This window comes from Eutrigla gurnardus, assembly GCF_963514095.1.
Source record: "Eutrigla gurnardus genome assembly, chromosome: 19".
In the NCBI taxonomy this organism is placed as follows: Eukaryota; Metazoa; Chordata; class Actinopteri; order Perciformes; family Triglidae; genus Eutrigla; species Eutrigla gurnardus.
Window position 1 is genome coordinate 15,695,999 of NC_139930.1, and position 13,422 is coordinate 15,709,420.

General features: G+C 42.3%; 1 protein-coding gene across 3 annotated transcripts in view; it reads right to left on the bottom strand.

Moving 5' to 3' along the window:
- Positions 1 to 11,617: 11,617 nt before the first annotated feature.
- Positions 11,618 to 13,422, bottom strand: part of LOC311030025 (cytochrome P450 26B1-like) — a 16,434-nt gene continuing 14,629 nt past the window's right edge. For 2 of the 3 annotated variants that reach the window (XM_084035520.1, XM_084035519.1), the window contains exon 11: positions 11,618 to 13,254. In XM_084035520.1, coding sequence (XP_083891646.1) covers positions 13,093 to 13,254 — 162 coding nt within the window. In that variant the 3' untranslated portion in view covers positions 11,618 to 13,092. The remainder of the gene's footprint in view (positions 13,255 to 13,422) is intronic. The other variant, XM_084035521.1, reaches the window with a different exon arrangement.

The following is a 13,422-nucleotide window of genomic DNA, read 5'->3' on the forward strand; positions in this document are numbered from 1 at the left end:
GAGCGGCACAAACGGGGAAGAAGTGGAGGACGAGATGAAGGATGACAAGAGAAAGAGAGGAGGGACGGATGATTGAGTAAGAAAAAAAAAAAGAGGTGATTACTTGTGCTGGCCTCTAGTGCCTCATATAAACACACACACACCGCATTACTACCAACCCTAAACAATGCACAGGCGGGATGGTGCTGCTGCCGTAGCAACAAGGGAGAGGTGTGGGAGGGCGGAGACAGCAGGCAGGGGGCTGCGAGGGGATTGGCTGGAAGCAGACTCTGCACTGATGTCATTTATCCCTCCCTCTCCTCTCGCCTGTCCACCCATTCATCCCCTCACATCCCTTGCCCGCATTCCGTCATCCATCAATACAGTGGATATGAGAGAGGGAGGGAGGGAGGGGATATCTCGTATATGAGCTTTGCACACGTCAGTGTTTGGTAAATATCTCCCATACTCCATTCTCTGATCCCCCACACACTCCCCTCTTTTTCATCCTCTCTCTATATTATGTTTTCAATGTTTTGGTTCTCATCGACAGCCACAGTGCATATTAACCAACCAGCAATAGCAATATCACAGGGTGAGCCAAAGGGTCACATGGTCCACAGAGTGCTGCTGCGAGTTAAGATAATAAGGACTGTAGAGTATCATGATGCAAAATGTCAGGTAATTATTCAAAACATGCAAGACAGAAGCAGAATGTATAATATTGTGTGTATGCGTGCATATCTCAAAATGTCAAACTATTCCTTTAAAAGGCATGCCAGATAAATATCTTATAGCATTTTATGTGTATCATACGTGTAATAAAAGGCAGCCAATAACAGTGCAGTGGACTGCTGTTGTTTTGGAAGGGGACTTCTGCATCGAGTACAAATAAAGTCCGCTGGGCAGGATAATTAAAACTCCAACGACATTAAAAAAAGAAGAAAAGAAAAAAACAACATGCACTGAGACTTTATGAGTGTGTACGCGTGCATTTGTAATTCATGTGTGTACGTTCCAGATCTGTCCCATTCTCTAATCCCATAATCCAGTGGTTAAGCCCTGACTGAGTGCCGCGACATTTTCATGAATGAGTTTGAGCCGTTCGTCATGTGACGACGGAGGAAGGGAAGGGAAGGACGAGGACGTGTGTGTGTGGAGGAGAGGAAGAAGAAGCATGAATGTGAGACAAATGATGAGGGAGAGAGATGCTGTGTGGACGCAGAGGGGGAAGTAACTAGAAAAACGTCAGAGAAAGAGAGAGAGAGTGAGTGGTGTGATGGGGGTTGGTTCTCTGTTCGGAGCAGATCCACTTTTTCTGTCGGAGGCAAATTCTCACGGCTGACAAACAGATTAACCTTTCCACTGGAACGACCACATAATAAGGGTGATATGTGCCGTTTTGCATGTTGGTATAGTGCATCGAAAGGACAGACTCTTAAGGCCACGCTATCATGGTATTAACTGTTTTTAAATAATAAAAAAAATACAAATAATGGACCAGGGGTCTCACACATTAAAGTTCACTAAAATTACAAAAAAAAAAAAAACACTTTGATGATGTTAGTGGGAAAACAGTGTTCCTTTAAGAACTGCTATTTGTACACTTAGTGTCAGTCATTCACAACCTGTTTGGCTTCTTGTGTCCAATTTTGCATCTGATTTGTTTTTAAAAGATATTTATATAATAATACAAATATGCTTCTCTCTTCCAACTCATCCTCCTGACATGATTTCATATTAAACATTAAACAGAATGAAAAGAAATGCAGATATTCATATAAACCTGGTGTATTGGATAAAAACACACGATGCCAATGATTTTGGGGGAAAATGTCTTTGGGGTTGGTGTCCTGTTTGTCCAAAGCTGTTTGTGGAGACTCTGTGGGTTAATGAGTAATAAAACAGGTCACCAGCAGCTTATCCCCATTTTGATGGACCAACTTACTGCGCGCACACACACACACACACACACACACACACACACACACACACACACACACACACACACACACACACATACACACACACACACACACACACACACACACACGCACACGCACGCAGAAATACGAGGTCATTGCACTGAATTCCTCCCTGTCTGGTCCTTGCATGCCAACCTAGAACCTAGTGAACCCGAGGCTGCACACATTAGCCAAACACGTGCGTGCCTTATTGCCTCTTTCCTCCCACTGGCTATTGTGATTGGGAACTGCCAGTTTCTTATTTGGTCATTGTGTTGCGTACTTCCTCCCCAGCCTGATGTGCAAACACTGCGCTATTTGCCAATCACCAACTTCTGACCCAAATGAGCTTCGGTTTGTGGGACATATGTCTGATTCTTTTTTGTTCTTTGTTGTTGTGGCTTCAAATTGGGGAATAGAGAAAAATAAAGAATGGGACAAACCATTATAAGACATTGGAACACAGAACTGAAACTGAAAATATATTAATTTAACATAAAATAGCACAATGAGAAACACACTTCCTACGTCAGAAGCAGTGGAGGCTAACAGAAAGTGTACATCACATAAAGCATGCCTTTGCTGGTCATGGCGGATTGCTCTTACAGTAGTCTGACACAGCCAGATCTTTCTCCACGGTGCTGTGTCAAAATGTCTGGCTGCACCCATTATCATTCTGGTGTAGGAGAAAGACACCGTTTGTATTTCTTTCAACCAATCACGATCGTCTCAGGCGTCCCCGAGCCCCGGATGCAGCGATGCAGAGGAGATAGGCAATTAAAGGCTTGTCCACAGTCTACATCCACTGAGTCTGACTACTTGTACCGGGGCATGACATCTTCAACCCAAATGGAGGCAAATGCATCTAAAACAAAAGTGACATTTGTGTGTAAATAATATTTTTCCTTTTGTCTCTATCTCATTCTTTCTTGAGAAAAAAAAAATCTGAGGATCCTTTTTCTTATTCAGATCTAAATCGTTTTTTTGTTTTTTTTGTTTAGATGAAAATATTTAGTCACATTTTAATCAAGAAAATCATCTGGCAGAACTTTATTTTCCACCTGTCATAAACGCATGAGAAAAATATACTTATATCAGACTTAAAAAGCGGATCCCCAGAACTATAATTTTTGTCCTCACTTGAATCTCAGGGCTTCCGTGCTTCCTCTCTCACACTCGCATAAAAAACACTTATTCCTCATTCAAATCTGTCTGCGTGTTTTGAATAGTCAAAGTAGCACAGGATGAAACGGTGAGATCACATTCAAACCTATTCAGATTTTACTCAAACATCTGTGACCCGGGGTCGCACGCGTGCAGCCAAACATTCCTGTTACGCCTCCAACATTCAAAGTGTGTTTTCAAACTATAAGCTAGAAAAATATTGTTATAGCAAACGAGAACGGGAGAGAGGTTTGTGATCATAGCCTTGAAAAGTAATGTTTTTTTTTTTTTTAATACCTTCCCATTATAAATACGGTCTCACATCTTCGGCAACACAAAAAATGTTTTATATGAATGAATGGACAAGAAAAGTGTAGAAAACACATACAAAATAAAATATAGTGAAAAATACTAAATAAATGTCACAGTGAGTTGTTGTCAACAGAAGTCAGTGTCCTGTACATATTTAAAAAAAACTATTAACAATTAAAGCCCTCTTCTTAAACCCAAGTTTAATTTTTTTCCCCCTTTAAAAAAAAAAAAATAGTGGCTCAACTCCCCTCGGAGTGTTTGTGAATGAATGACTATGAATGAAGACTGTGAGGAGGATTAGCTGCAGGTCAAAAGCAGGCAGCACCAAAGAACAACTTGTGCATGTGTGTGTCTGTGTGTGTGTGTGTGTGTGTGCGTGTGTGTGTGTGTGTGTGTGTGTGTGTGTGTGTGCGAGTGCATTTGCCTGACATGTGGCAGACTGAGCAGAACAGAAGCAGGGATTAAAGACAGGAAACAGACCGCCATTGTACCTCTTTCTACATCTGTGCACAAACACTCTTATGTGCCCTTTTTCTCCTGCGGTTTGTCAGCAAAGCGGATATTAAATATGCGCATCTATAAACTGTAAATATTTGCTGCTGCACGCTCTCTCCCCATCATCCCGAGTGGCAGAGGTGCGTCCGACCTGACAGAAGTCGACGTCACCCATCCGTCATGTTTTTGTTTGAGATACTGTGACAGAGGCGGAAGCCGCGGTTACTAAGGCAACGAGCGGGGGGGGGGGCCAATATGACTGGTGACGACGCGCAAAAACACACGCATGCATAGGACTCCCGAAGCACACACGGAAAGGACAAACCACGCTGAACTCATGTTGTGTCTCATATGATAGAGAACAACATGAAGGGCAGCTGACCGGTGATGGGGGAGGAGGGGGGAAGAGAGAGGAAGAGGGGCGATGGACGGGGGAGGGACAGGAGGAAGCGGAGTGTCCTTGTTAATGTGACATGGTCACATTTAAGTGATTGAATTTCCTGTGTGTGTGTGTGTGTGTGTGTTTGTGTGTATGGTGCGTATCCATGAGTCAATTGCCCAACTGCTTGACAGCCAACATGACTAGAGTTACACAACACTCAACTGATACATTTCCTCCCCTCTGCATCCGCTGGAGGCTCAGAATGAAACTCGGGGCTTTAGGTGTTATCACATATCTGCCACTGAATCACGTTACAGTACGTCCGGTGTGTCGTAACCACCGACAAGCACTTCCTGTGTGCTCACGCTGTAAGGACACGCAGCAGAGAACTTACATGAAGAAGTACGACGAGGATCCTGGACTAAAGAAACTCTTACATGCATTTGCTACATATTTTTGCCATTTAAATCCCCCATAATGCTCAGATATTTGACAGTTTGTGAACCTATCAACTTGGGATCTCAACATATGCAGACAACTGGTAATGAAGGAATTTCTTGTCATCTACCAGCTGAATCCAGTTGGATCCAGTCGGTGGTTAAGAAACAGCACTGGACCAATAACATCAAAACGCTGCATCAAAGTGAATTATGTCCACTAGAGAACCAGAAGGCCTGCAATGACATTTCTCTAATGGGTTTCTTTATCAAATCACAGAGAAATATTTTGGTCTGAAAAAAAGCAAACGCAGTGTGTTGCGTAATGTTGCCCTGGAGTTAAAAACCAACTCACAAGCATGTGTGAACCTGCTAACAGAAGGAACCTGCCAGCTGCCGTCCACGGACGCAGTCAGCCAAGATAAACTCACACTTGGATTTGAAGATTCGAGGATGTGTTCAGATCGTCAGCGAACGGAGGTGCAAACAGAAACAGCTAAATGAGCTAGCGTCAAACCGAAGACTCAAACGACGGGAGGGAAAAAACAGTTTACTTATACTATTTTTAAGAATATTATTTCAAAATAAAAGCCCACAACTTGTGTGACCGCCGTGACCAAAATAGAGAATGTTTCATTTAAAGAGATTTAAGACATTTATGATCAAACATCGAATAGCAGAAGGCAGGCGGGGACTTGGTGCACGGAGATGGAAGCTTATCAGATTAAATCTATGGAACGATAAAAAAAAAAATCTCCCTGAGAATGAGACGGAGGCGAGAGCTGTGCAGTCATGATTGATGCAAGCGTTTTATTTTTACATCTCAACACATACCGCCTTCTTCGGGATAGAAAAATAAACACAAATCGACTGAGATGACTAAGGAGACAACTAGAAAACCTGCCTTTATATGGTGTGTGTGTATATATATAGCACATATTTATAGTTTTGTTTTCTGTATACGTCTAAACATAGGTGTTTCTGGAACATAAAGGTCAAATTGCACTCTCACAGGTCACAGCCACGTCACCATTGTCCTGTACACCGTCTTCTTTTCCGCTAAACCGACTTCCAGTCAGACCAGTAAATATCATCATATCTCGGACGCGAGGGTCACATTTACCGGACCTCTCAGCTAATCTCCTTGCGTTGTGGCTGATATGATATGATATTTTGCTCTTTAAAAGCACACTGCATTATCCTCGCCGGACTTCGCCATGGATACCGATTGTCCATTTATGCTGCGAGCAACACGGCCCACGTCCTTTGCTCCTGCTGTCTATAAATAGCCAACCAGTAAAGAGCATCTTTTGGACGGTATTTTACAGAAGAGCTGGGCTGCAGGGACTAAGAAATTATAATTATGGAGGGTGGCCCAAATTCTGGGAACCAAAGTCTTTTTTTCATAAAGAAGACTGTAGTCTTCATATCAGATGTCCCACTAACCAACTCCCACTCTAGCTGCAGGGGAAATGCCTCTTTCTTCAAAAACGTTTCCCATGAATTATGCCGTGAGCCGGCCATGCAGTCGTCCCAGGACTTTGCTTTAAATGGCACTGAAAACTTGCGGTTGCCAGGAAACACTTGATAATATTTTGGGCCTTGTGTCTCATTTGTTGTCTCCTGCTGGGAATATTACCCATCTCCATTGCACTCGCATTTCACTTTGTTTATCACACTCAGGAAGGCACCATCGTGGGCAGTGTACTTTTATTTCATCCAAATCCTCAAACTATCCAAACCCCCCAGGAGGTGGATCGAAAAGAAAAAAAAGCACTGGAACTCAGTCCAACTCCTACTTATTCCACCAGTAGCAGCCAAACACTGAGCCATTTCTTCAGTTTCTAAAGGACATGTGTGTGTTTTTTCACTTGCTGTAACTACTCATGATCTAACTGCCACCATTGTCTCAAATTGTGCATGGACAAACATCTCCTCCTACACTTCCACTGGGTAAGTTTCAGAGTGATGTAGCATTGAATCAAGACAACACTCTTGATGTGTTCATGGCCTACAACTGAACTCGTGTTTGAGACGCTTCGAGCAGTAAATTCCCATCCGATGCTCCAGGAATTGTTTCCGTTTTACTCAATAAATGGCAGTTTTTATGGTCCATGCAGGCATTTGAATCATGTCTTTATTTCAAAGACAGCCCTATGAAATTGAATCAATGTGGGAGTACCAACAAAAAAACAAACATTATGCGTTTCAGGAAAACTGGCATGTACTGCAGGGCTAATGGCTAGCTAAAGGCTAATGGCTAGCTGAGGGCTAATGGCTAGCTAAAGGATAATAGCTAGCTACGGGCTAGCTAAGGGCTAATGTGTTGGTTGGAAGTTGGTTGTTCTAATCATCAAAAAACAGAATTAAAAAATGTATCCTAGTACTGTAAATGTACTATTTCTAATATATTAACATTCCAAATAAAGTATATTTACCTAATTTATAGTATTATGACTTGTTAGTCAAGGGTATCGACTCAGACAATGAATACATCTAGTAAACTGTATTGTGCAATATATTTAAAGGGGTCTTATTTTTCTATACTTGTCATACTTGATACTTTCATTTTTGTATTTTTTTTCTGATGACATGCTATTTACATGATCACATGTTAAAATAGTATCATTATGGTCATGAGGTCAGGGTCTAAAGCCAAATATCCACTAAACATATTCTGCTTTCACATAATTATCTATAAAGATCGCAGCAAACTCAAGGAATGTGCATGACTTCCACCCATTTGTAAATAAACTGAAGTTGATTGAATTACACAGTATGTGCGATAACGTGTGACTATCTGTAACCTGACATATTGAATGAACAGCTAAGTTTCACCATGTGTAAATCATGGTCAGGAGTGAAGAGGGGACTATTAGAAAAGCGGCCTGACCTCTTAATTAAAACTGTGTGAGCGCAGCTAAAGCTGCGAAGGAAACAGGCTCGCTATTGTTGTCGCTATATCGGAGCGTGTTGGGAAGCCAGCTTTCCTAAGACCTGCGGATAAACATACTTACACAGAGCTCTATAACACCATGCAAACAGCATAGATTGAGGCTAAGAATTCAACCCCTTCCTCACCCCTCCGGTCCGTCGGGGCTTGACCAAGATTTATGATATTTTAACACGTTCACACTCAAATAACGCAGTGTCTTTTCAGAATTAACTTCCGTCTTCATAGGAGGTTAAGTTTCCGCAACAAAGCTACTTAGTTGGGTTTAGTTTGGCAGCGAGGACGGACTCGGATATTATTCAGCAGTCTAATCCAGGAAGTCCACTCATTCTAAAAGTGAACACAAATTTAAATGCATACAATATGCGTCATACATTTTAAATGACGTGCGTCATTTCCCCCAACAGTAGGGTTTTGATCAAAACATATTTTAGACTGGTGTGATGACGAGTTGTGCCAAGGATGCCAAAAACATTTTTTGATATCTTTAATTTACTTCTACAGGGAAAAAAAGTTTTCACACAATAATAAACATTCTTTTTAATAAGTTCAATATCTAACTGGTAAAATGACATAGTGACACATCTACTAACAGGAGTTTACATGCTAGTTAAATAATGCAGTGGAAAGGCACCATTCACCTATCCAATCTTAAATAAAGTTAAGACATATCTTTAAAGAAGGTCATGAAAATAAACTCTCATTAAGAAATCCGTCTAACACAGCTGTCCCTTACACTCCTTCTCATCTCATTCCTTCAAGCTCTCTCTGCCTTTCCCATCCCATCTCAACCCCTCTTCTTCCTCCCAAGTGGACGTCGCCGGAGACGGGGCCATTACCCCGGGGGCTAAAACAGGTCAAGTGTTGTTCCGTGATGTTGAAAATTAACGACTGCAGTCCCAAAGAGAGGAGAGGAGGAGGGGGGAGAGGCCGAAGAGGAGAACGAATGGTCGAAAAAGAGAGAGTGAGAGTATGTCGATTACAGACGGGAGGAGGGAGTTTGGAGAGGGATGCTTTTATTCAACTGTACTCCCAACCACTCATCCGATTCTCGTGTTTCCTCTCCCTTGCATCGCAATCATCGACGCGCACCCGATTGTCAGTTTGAAATCGTAATGAGAGTCACAAGAGGACGACGTAGTCCTGAAAATAGACTTCCTGTTAACTCAGAAGCATCTGGGCCCAGATAACGTCCGTGCATTTAAGAAGACTAAAAGTAGTTGGGTTTTTTATTTTTTTACTTAAAAGATTTATGTGGGTTTATTGCATCTAATTAAAGCATTTGGGGATTTAAATAATACATTAACACTCTAGATCAAGAACATTAGAGATATTTGTTTATATTATTTTGCAGTTGCTCACCATCCACTCACTTTTTAAGAGGATATTTGGGATTAATAGTACTTCAAATAAGAAACTGATTGTGATACAGTTTTTTCTAATGGTGCTGTTTTTTTTCTTTTTAAGCGAGCTATGCCGTTTGACTGTGAAAAACAAAGTCAGAATCATAATAAAATTTCAAATTCACGTAACATGAAGGCGTTCCCCGTCTGACTACCCAGGACGTGACTGAGGATCGTAAGCCGTGTCCGACACGTCCATCAGCTTCACAGGAAGTTCATTAATATTCTACGGGCGACCCGAAACTCAATTTGTGTTACAGTATAACCAGCTCCCCACTCCTCCGCCACTGCCAGAGACACTGGCATCAGAAGACATAGGACCACTTGCTGCAACGAATGATTATATACTTATGTATTTGGCGGAGTGCTGGGCTCCTGAGGGGCTCCCCGGTGAATCTAGGAGGCAGCGCCGAGTTCAGCGGCATCGGGAAGATAAATGAGACAATTAAACAGTGCTTGATGGCACCTCGGTGACTAATGGCTTTTCCTTCCTGCTTGTCTGAGCACAGACAAACACAGTAGTAAGCTGCAAGGAGTGTGTGTGTGTGTGTGTGTGTGTGTGTGTGTGTGTGTGTGTGTGTGTGTGTGTATTCACGCTGCATTGACGGACAGATGCTTGTGTGTTTCTGTGAGTGGGCTGGAGGTCTGCTGAAGGAATTTCGACTGCCAGATAGAAAAACACAGATCTGCACCAAAGAATGAGGCAAATATTAATATAAGGTGATACAAAATGTATTTTTTGTTTCAGTTACACCCCTTGTTCACATTTCATACTGTGTTGAATGTGTGTTCATATCTTGATGATGATATTTATCACGATATAATGTTTTCTCATGATCTCTCTCATGGTTTTGTCGACTTAAGAAAACTTCCTTAAGAAATTAAGAAAGTACCGAATATTTTCTCATTATTAAGCGCTTGTTATTATCAATTCAGGGTGTGGTATATTTATTATTATTGCAGGTGAACGTATGTTTAAAACTGTGTTTTATCTGCATGTACCACACTCTTTGCAGTGACTTCTACTTGTGTGTATGTGGCAGGGGGGCTTGTTGTGGGCTTCTTCCTGCCTTTACTTCCTGCTCTACACCATATTAAAGGCCAACAGTCCACTGGGAGTGGACAGATAGGACAGTCATGTGGTAATTAGCTCTGCTCATTAAAACTGACCTCAGGCTTTGTTCTGCCATCTGGATACACTGTCCTGCCTCCTGTTAGACGTGTGTTTGTGTGAGCGGCCTGCATCATTTCCTTTTACTTACAATCCTGGGTGGAAAGAAAATCACCTGTAGTGGATTGCATTTTTTTTATTGATCTGTCTCTTCAACAATGCGATCTACCCAATGGTAGCCCTCGACCGACTATGGGAGATATCAGTGAGGCCAGGCTGCGTGAGCGGACCTAAATCCCCAGAGGGTCTGAGGACCACCCACCAGAGTCTCACAAAGTCCTGTGGGAAACACTGAGAAGTATCCGCTAGCAACTTCTTCCCTCAGGCTGTGAGACTCCTCAGCTCATCCTCCTCCGCCGAAACGCCAAAACATGTTTGCGTTCCTCTTGTGTTGCTGAAAGGGACTACAAGCCCGTAATCTAGACGTATGACCAGACGATGCCTCTGCTCAATGCATTCTTCAAATTCATTAACATTACATTCAGAGGCGCGTGTTCACGAGGCCATTGTTTGTGACCGCGTGGTCAGCTGACTTAATGTTTCAAAATGTGAAGGGGCTGGACCACAAAGAGGCACACAGATAGTGGGTTTAGCCTGGAATGCTAGAAAACAAGCCACGTGGAACGCTGATGTGTTCGTCGGCTGACCTGAAGGTCTCGTGTTGAATCCCTAAAAACGGCCAACGTGTCCGAATCAAATCGACCGGTAGTAAAAGGAACATAATCACACGTACCCATAAAAACAAAAAATTCACATTTTTTTTGGTTCTTTTGACCTTCAAATCACCTTTTCAATGCCTACTTAACTCAACTCTTCACCCATCAAACTGGCTGCTCATGAGAGGAGCTGCTTAACTCCACCCCATCTCATCAGCAATATTCCATCATTGTCAATCAAATCGAGCATGATTTGATCATTTAAATATACATCTTCATATCATAGAACAACTCACACATCACACTATTCTATAACACGCAATGTGTGACTCGTAAACGGCTCTTGCCTTTTGTACATTGTTGGACCGGCAGCTCACGGACAAGTGCAGGGAGAGCAGTGAGTCATACCACTCCGTTCACAAGAACCCCATTATCTGCCTGATCTTGGGTGATGCATGTCTGCAAGTGTCTGTGTGTGTGTGTGTGTGTGTGTGTGTGTGTGTGTGTGTGTGTGTGTGTGTGTGAGAGAGAGAGGGAGGGAGGAACGGAGACAAAGGCTGAGTGACACCAGCAAGAAATATGCACATCTGCAGCATAATTCATTGTGTATAAGAAGAGAGAGAGAGAGAGAGAGAGAGAGAGAGAGAGAGAGAGAGAGAGAGAGAGAGAGAGAGAGAGAGAGAGAGAGAGAGAGAGAGAGAGAGAGAGAGCGAGCAGCAAAGAGAACACAGTAGGTTTGTTGCAGCTCTCTGCAGGACAAAAGCACCTTTCTGAGACACATGCCTATAGACGACTACAGAGACCATAAGCAGAATTAACAGCATTGCTCGCATTTCATAAACTTTATGCACTCCAGGCTTCATTCACACTCTAGCTGAACGTGTTCAGGTTCAGACTTATTCTTGCTTGTTTATTTATTTAACTTAAGTGTCGTTTCTTGTCTATTTTCATGCCATTGTATTACACTTGATTTCATTTCAATCAGAGAACATGTTATTGATTTATTTTAGCTGCTAACTGCTAGCTGCTCCGAGAGTTTCCGGCTTGTGACACTAAAAATAAATCTACTTATTATGACCTATCATCATCATGAGTTATGCATATGAGTTATGAGCAGTAAAAGAGGACTTTCTCATTTTTTTAAATGGTGACATCTGATGGACTTTTACAGGCTTGGAGACACAAAGGGTCAAGTACTTAAAAAAGGAAAAAGAAGCACAAAAAGGTTGTCTTTTTTTGTATTCATTGAATCATCCCACGACCCCTGATATCTATTTTAGGATACAGAAACAATCACAGTGAAACAATCCAGATTTGTACTAAAAATATAGTATATATATAACATCATAGTATGATGACATGTCACACGAAGTAACATTACATGAAGTTGGACAACATAAAAAAGTCTATTGCAGCACTTGATATATTAATAATAGGCCTAAAGAATGTGCATCACACGTAAATATCAATAAATAAAAAGATAAAACGTGTTTTGATCAACGTGGCAAACACAGAAGAAGGCTAGTTTCATGATTCATTTGCTAAAAATCCTTCAGGTTACTAAGGTTATTCAAAATGTAGGCGTACGCCTTCTGGCATGGTTCACATGTGATTCAGATGGTGTGTGTATCACTGCCAAGTGCTTTCAAAAATAACCAGGTTAGAGTGTGTGTGTGTGTGTGTGTGTGACTAAATACTAAAGTCAGTGTAAGTATGACGAACTGTTGCTAAGCAGTGGCGGTTGCTAGGTGGTGGAAGGGGGAGGGGAGACAGGTCTGCAGTTAGGTATTGAATCGGAGGGCTTACCTCTGCATGTGTGTTCCCTTGGATTTATTTGGTTTAAATATTGATACTGCAGTTGGGAGGTCATTTACATTTTTCTCCCACAATTAAACCTAGAAGCGATATCGGACATTGAGTTTCATGTTGTGGATCTGGTGAACCCTTTTAAACTGAAATAGATGACCCCATTAAGGAACTCTAGCATCAGATTCATCAGTGCAAAGCTGCAGAATACCTGCTTGTGGAACACAGAGGGGAACGGTTACGGTTTGTTCGGATATTTTCGAGCTCGTCCCGTACATCCTACACCGGCATATTCGGCCTCCAGCTACAGTTTTTAAGTGCTCGGTCTCCAACGTATCAGCGGTTAGATAGCCAAACATACTGTGCATCCCTAGCCGCTGTCGCGCCTGTCAGATCCGGTCTGATCCAGTCGGGTAAAGGACATGGAGGGGGGGTTGGCCGGGCGAGACACAGGCAGCCATTTGTACTCGAGGTCCTGTGACGGAGGGTCCACACACCAGTCGTAGTGCGTTAACAGGTACATGCACGCTTCCTGGTGAGAAAAACAAGGAGAACAAAACCGTTTTCTGTACTTGTTGTGACTTCAGTAACTTTCCTGCACTGCTTAGATGATATTTAGACATAGCAGTGGGGGTGGAAGTGACAATTTCTCTAATTTCATAGCAGCACAAAAACAAAATGTTACACCAGGAGGCACTTG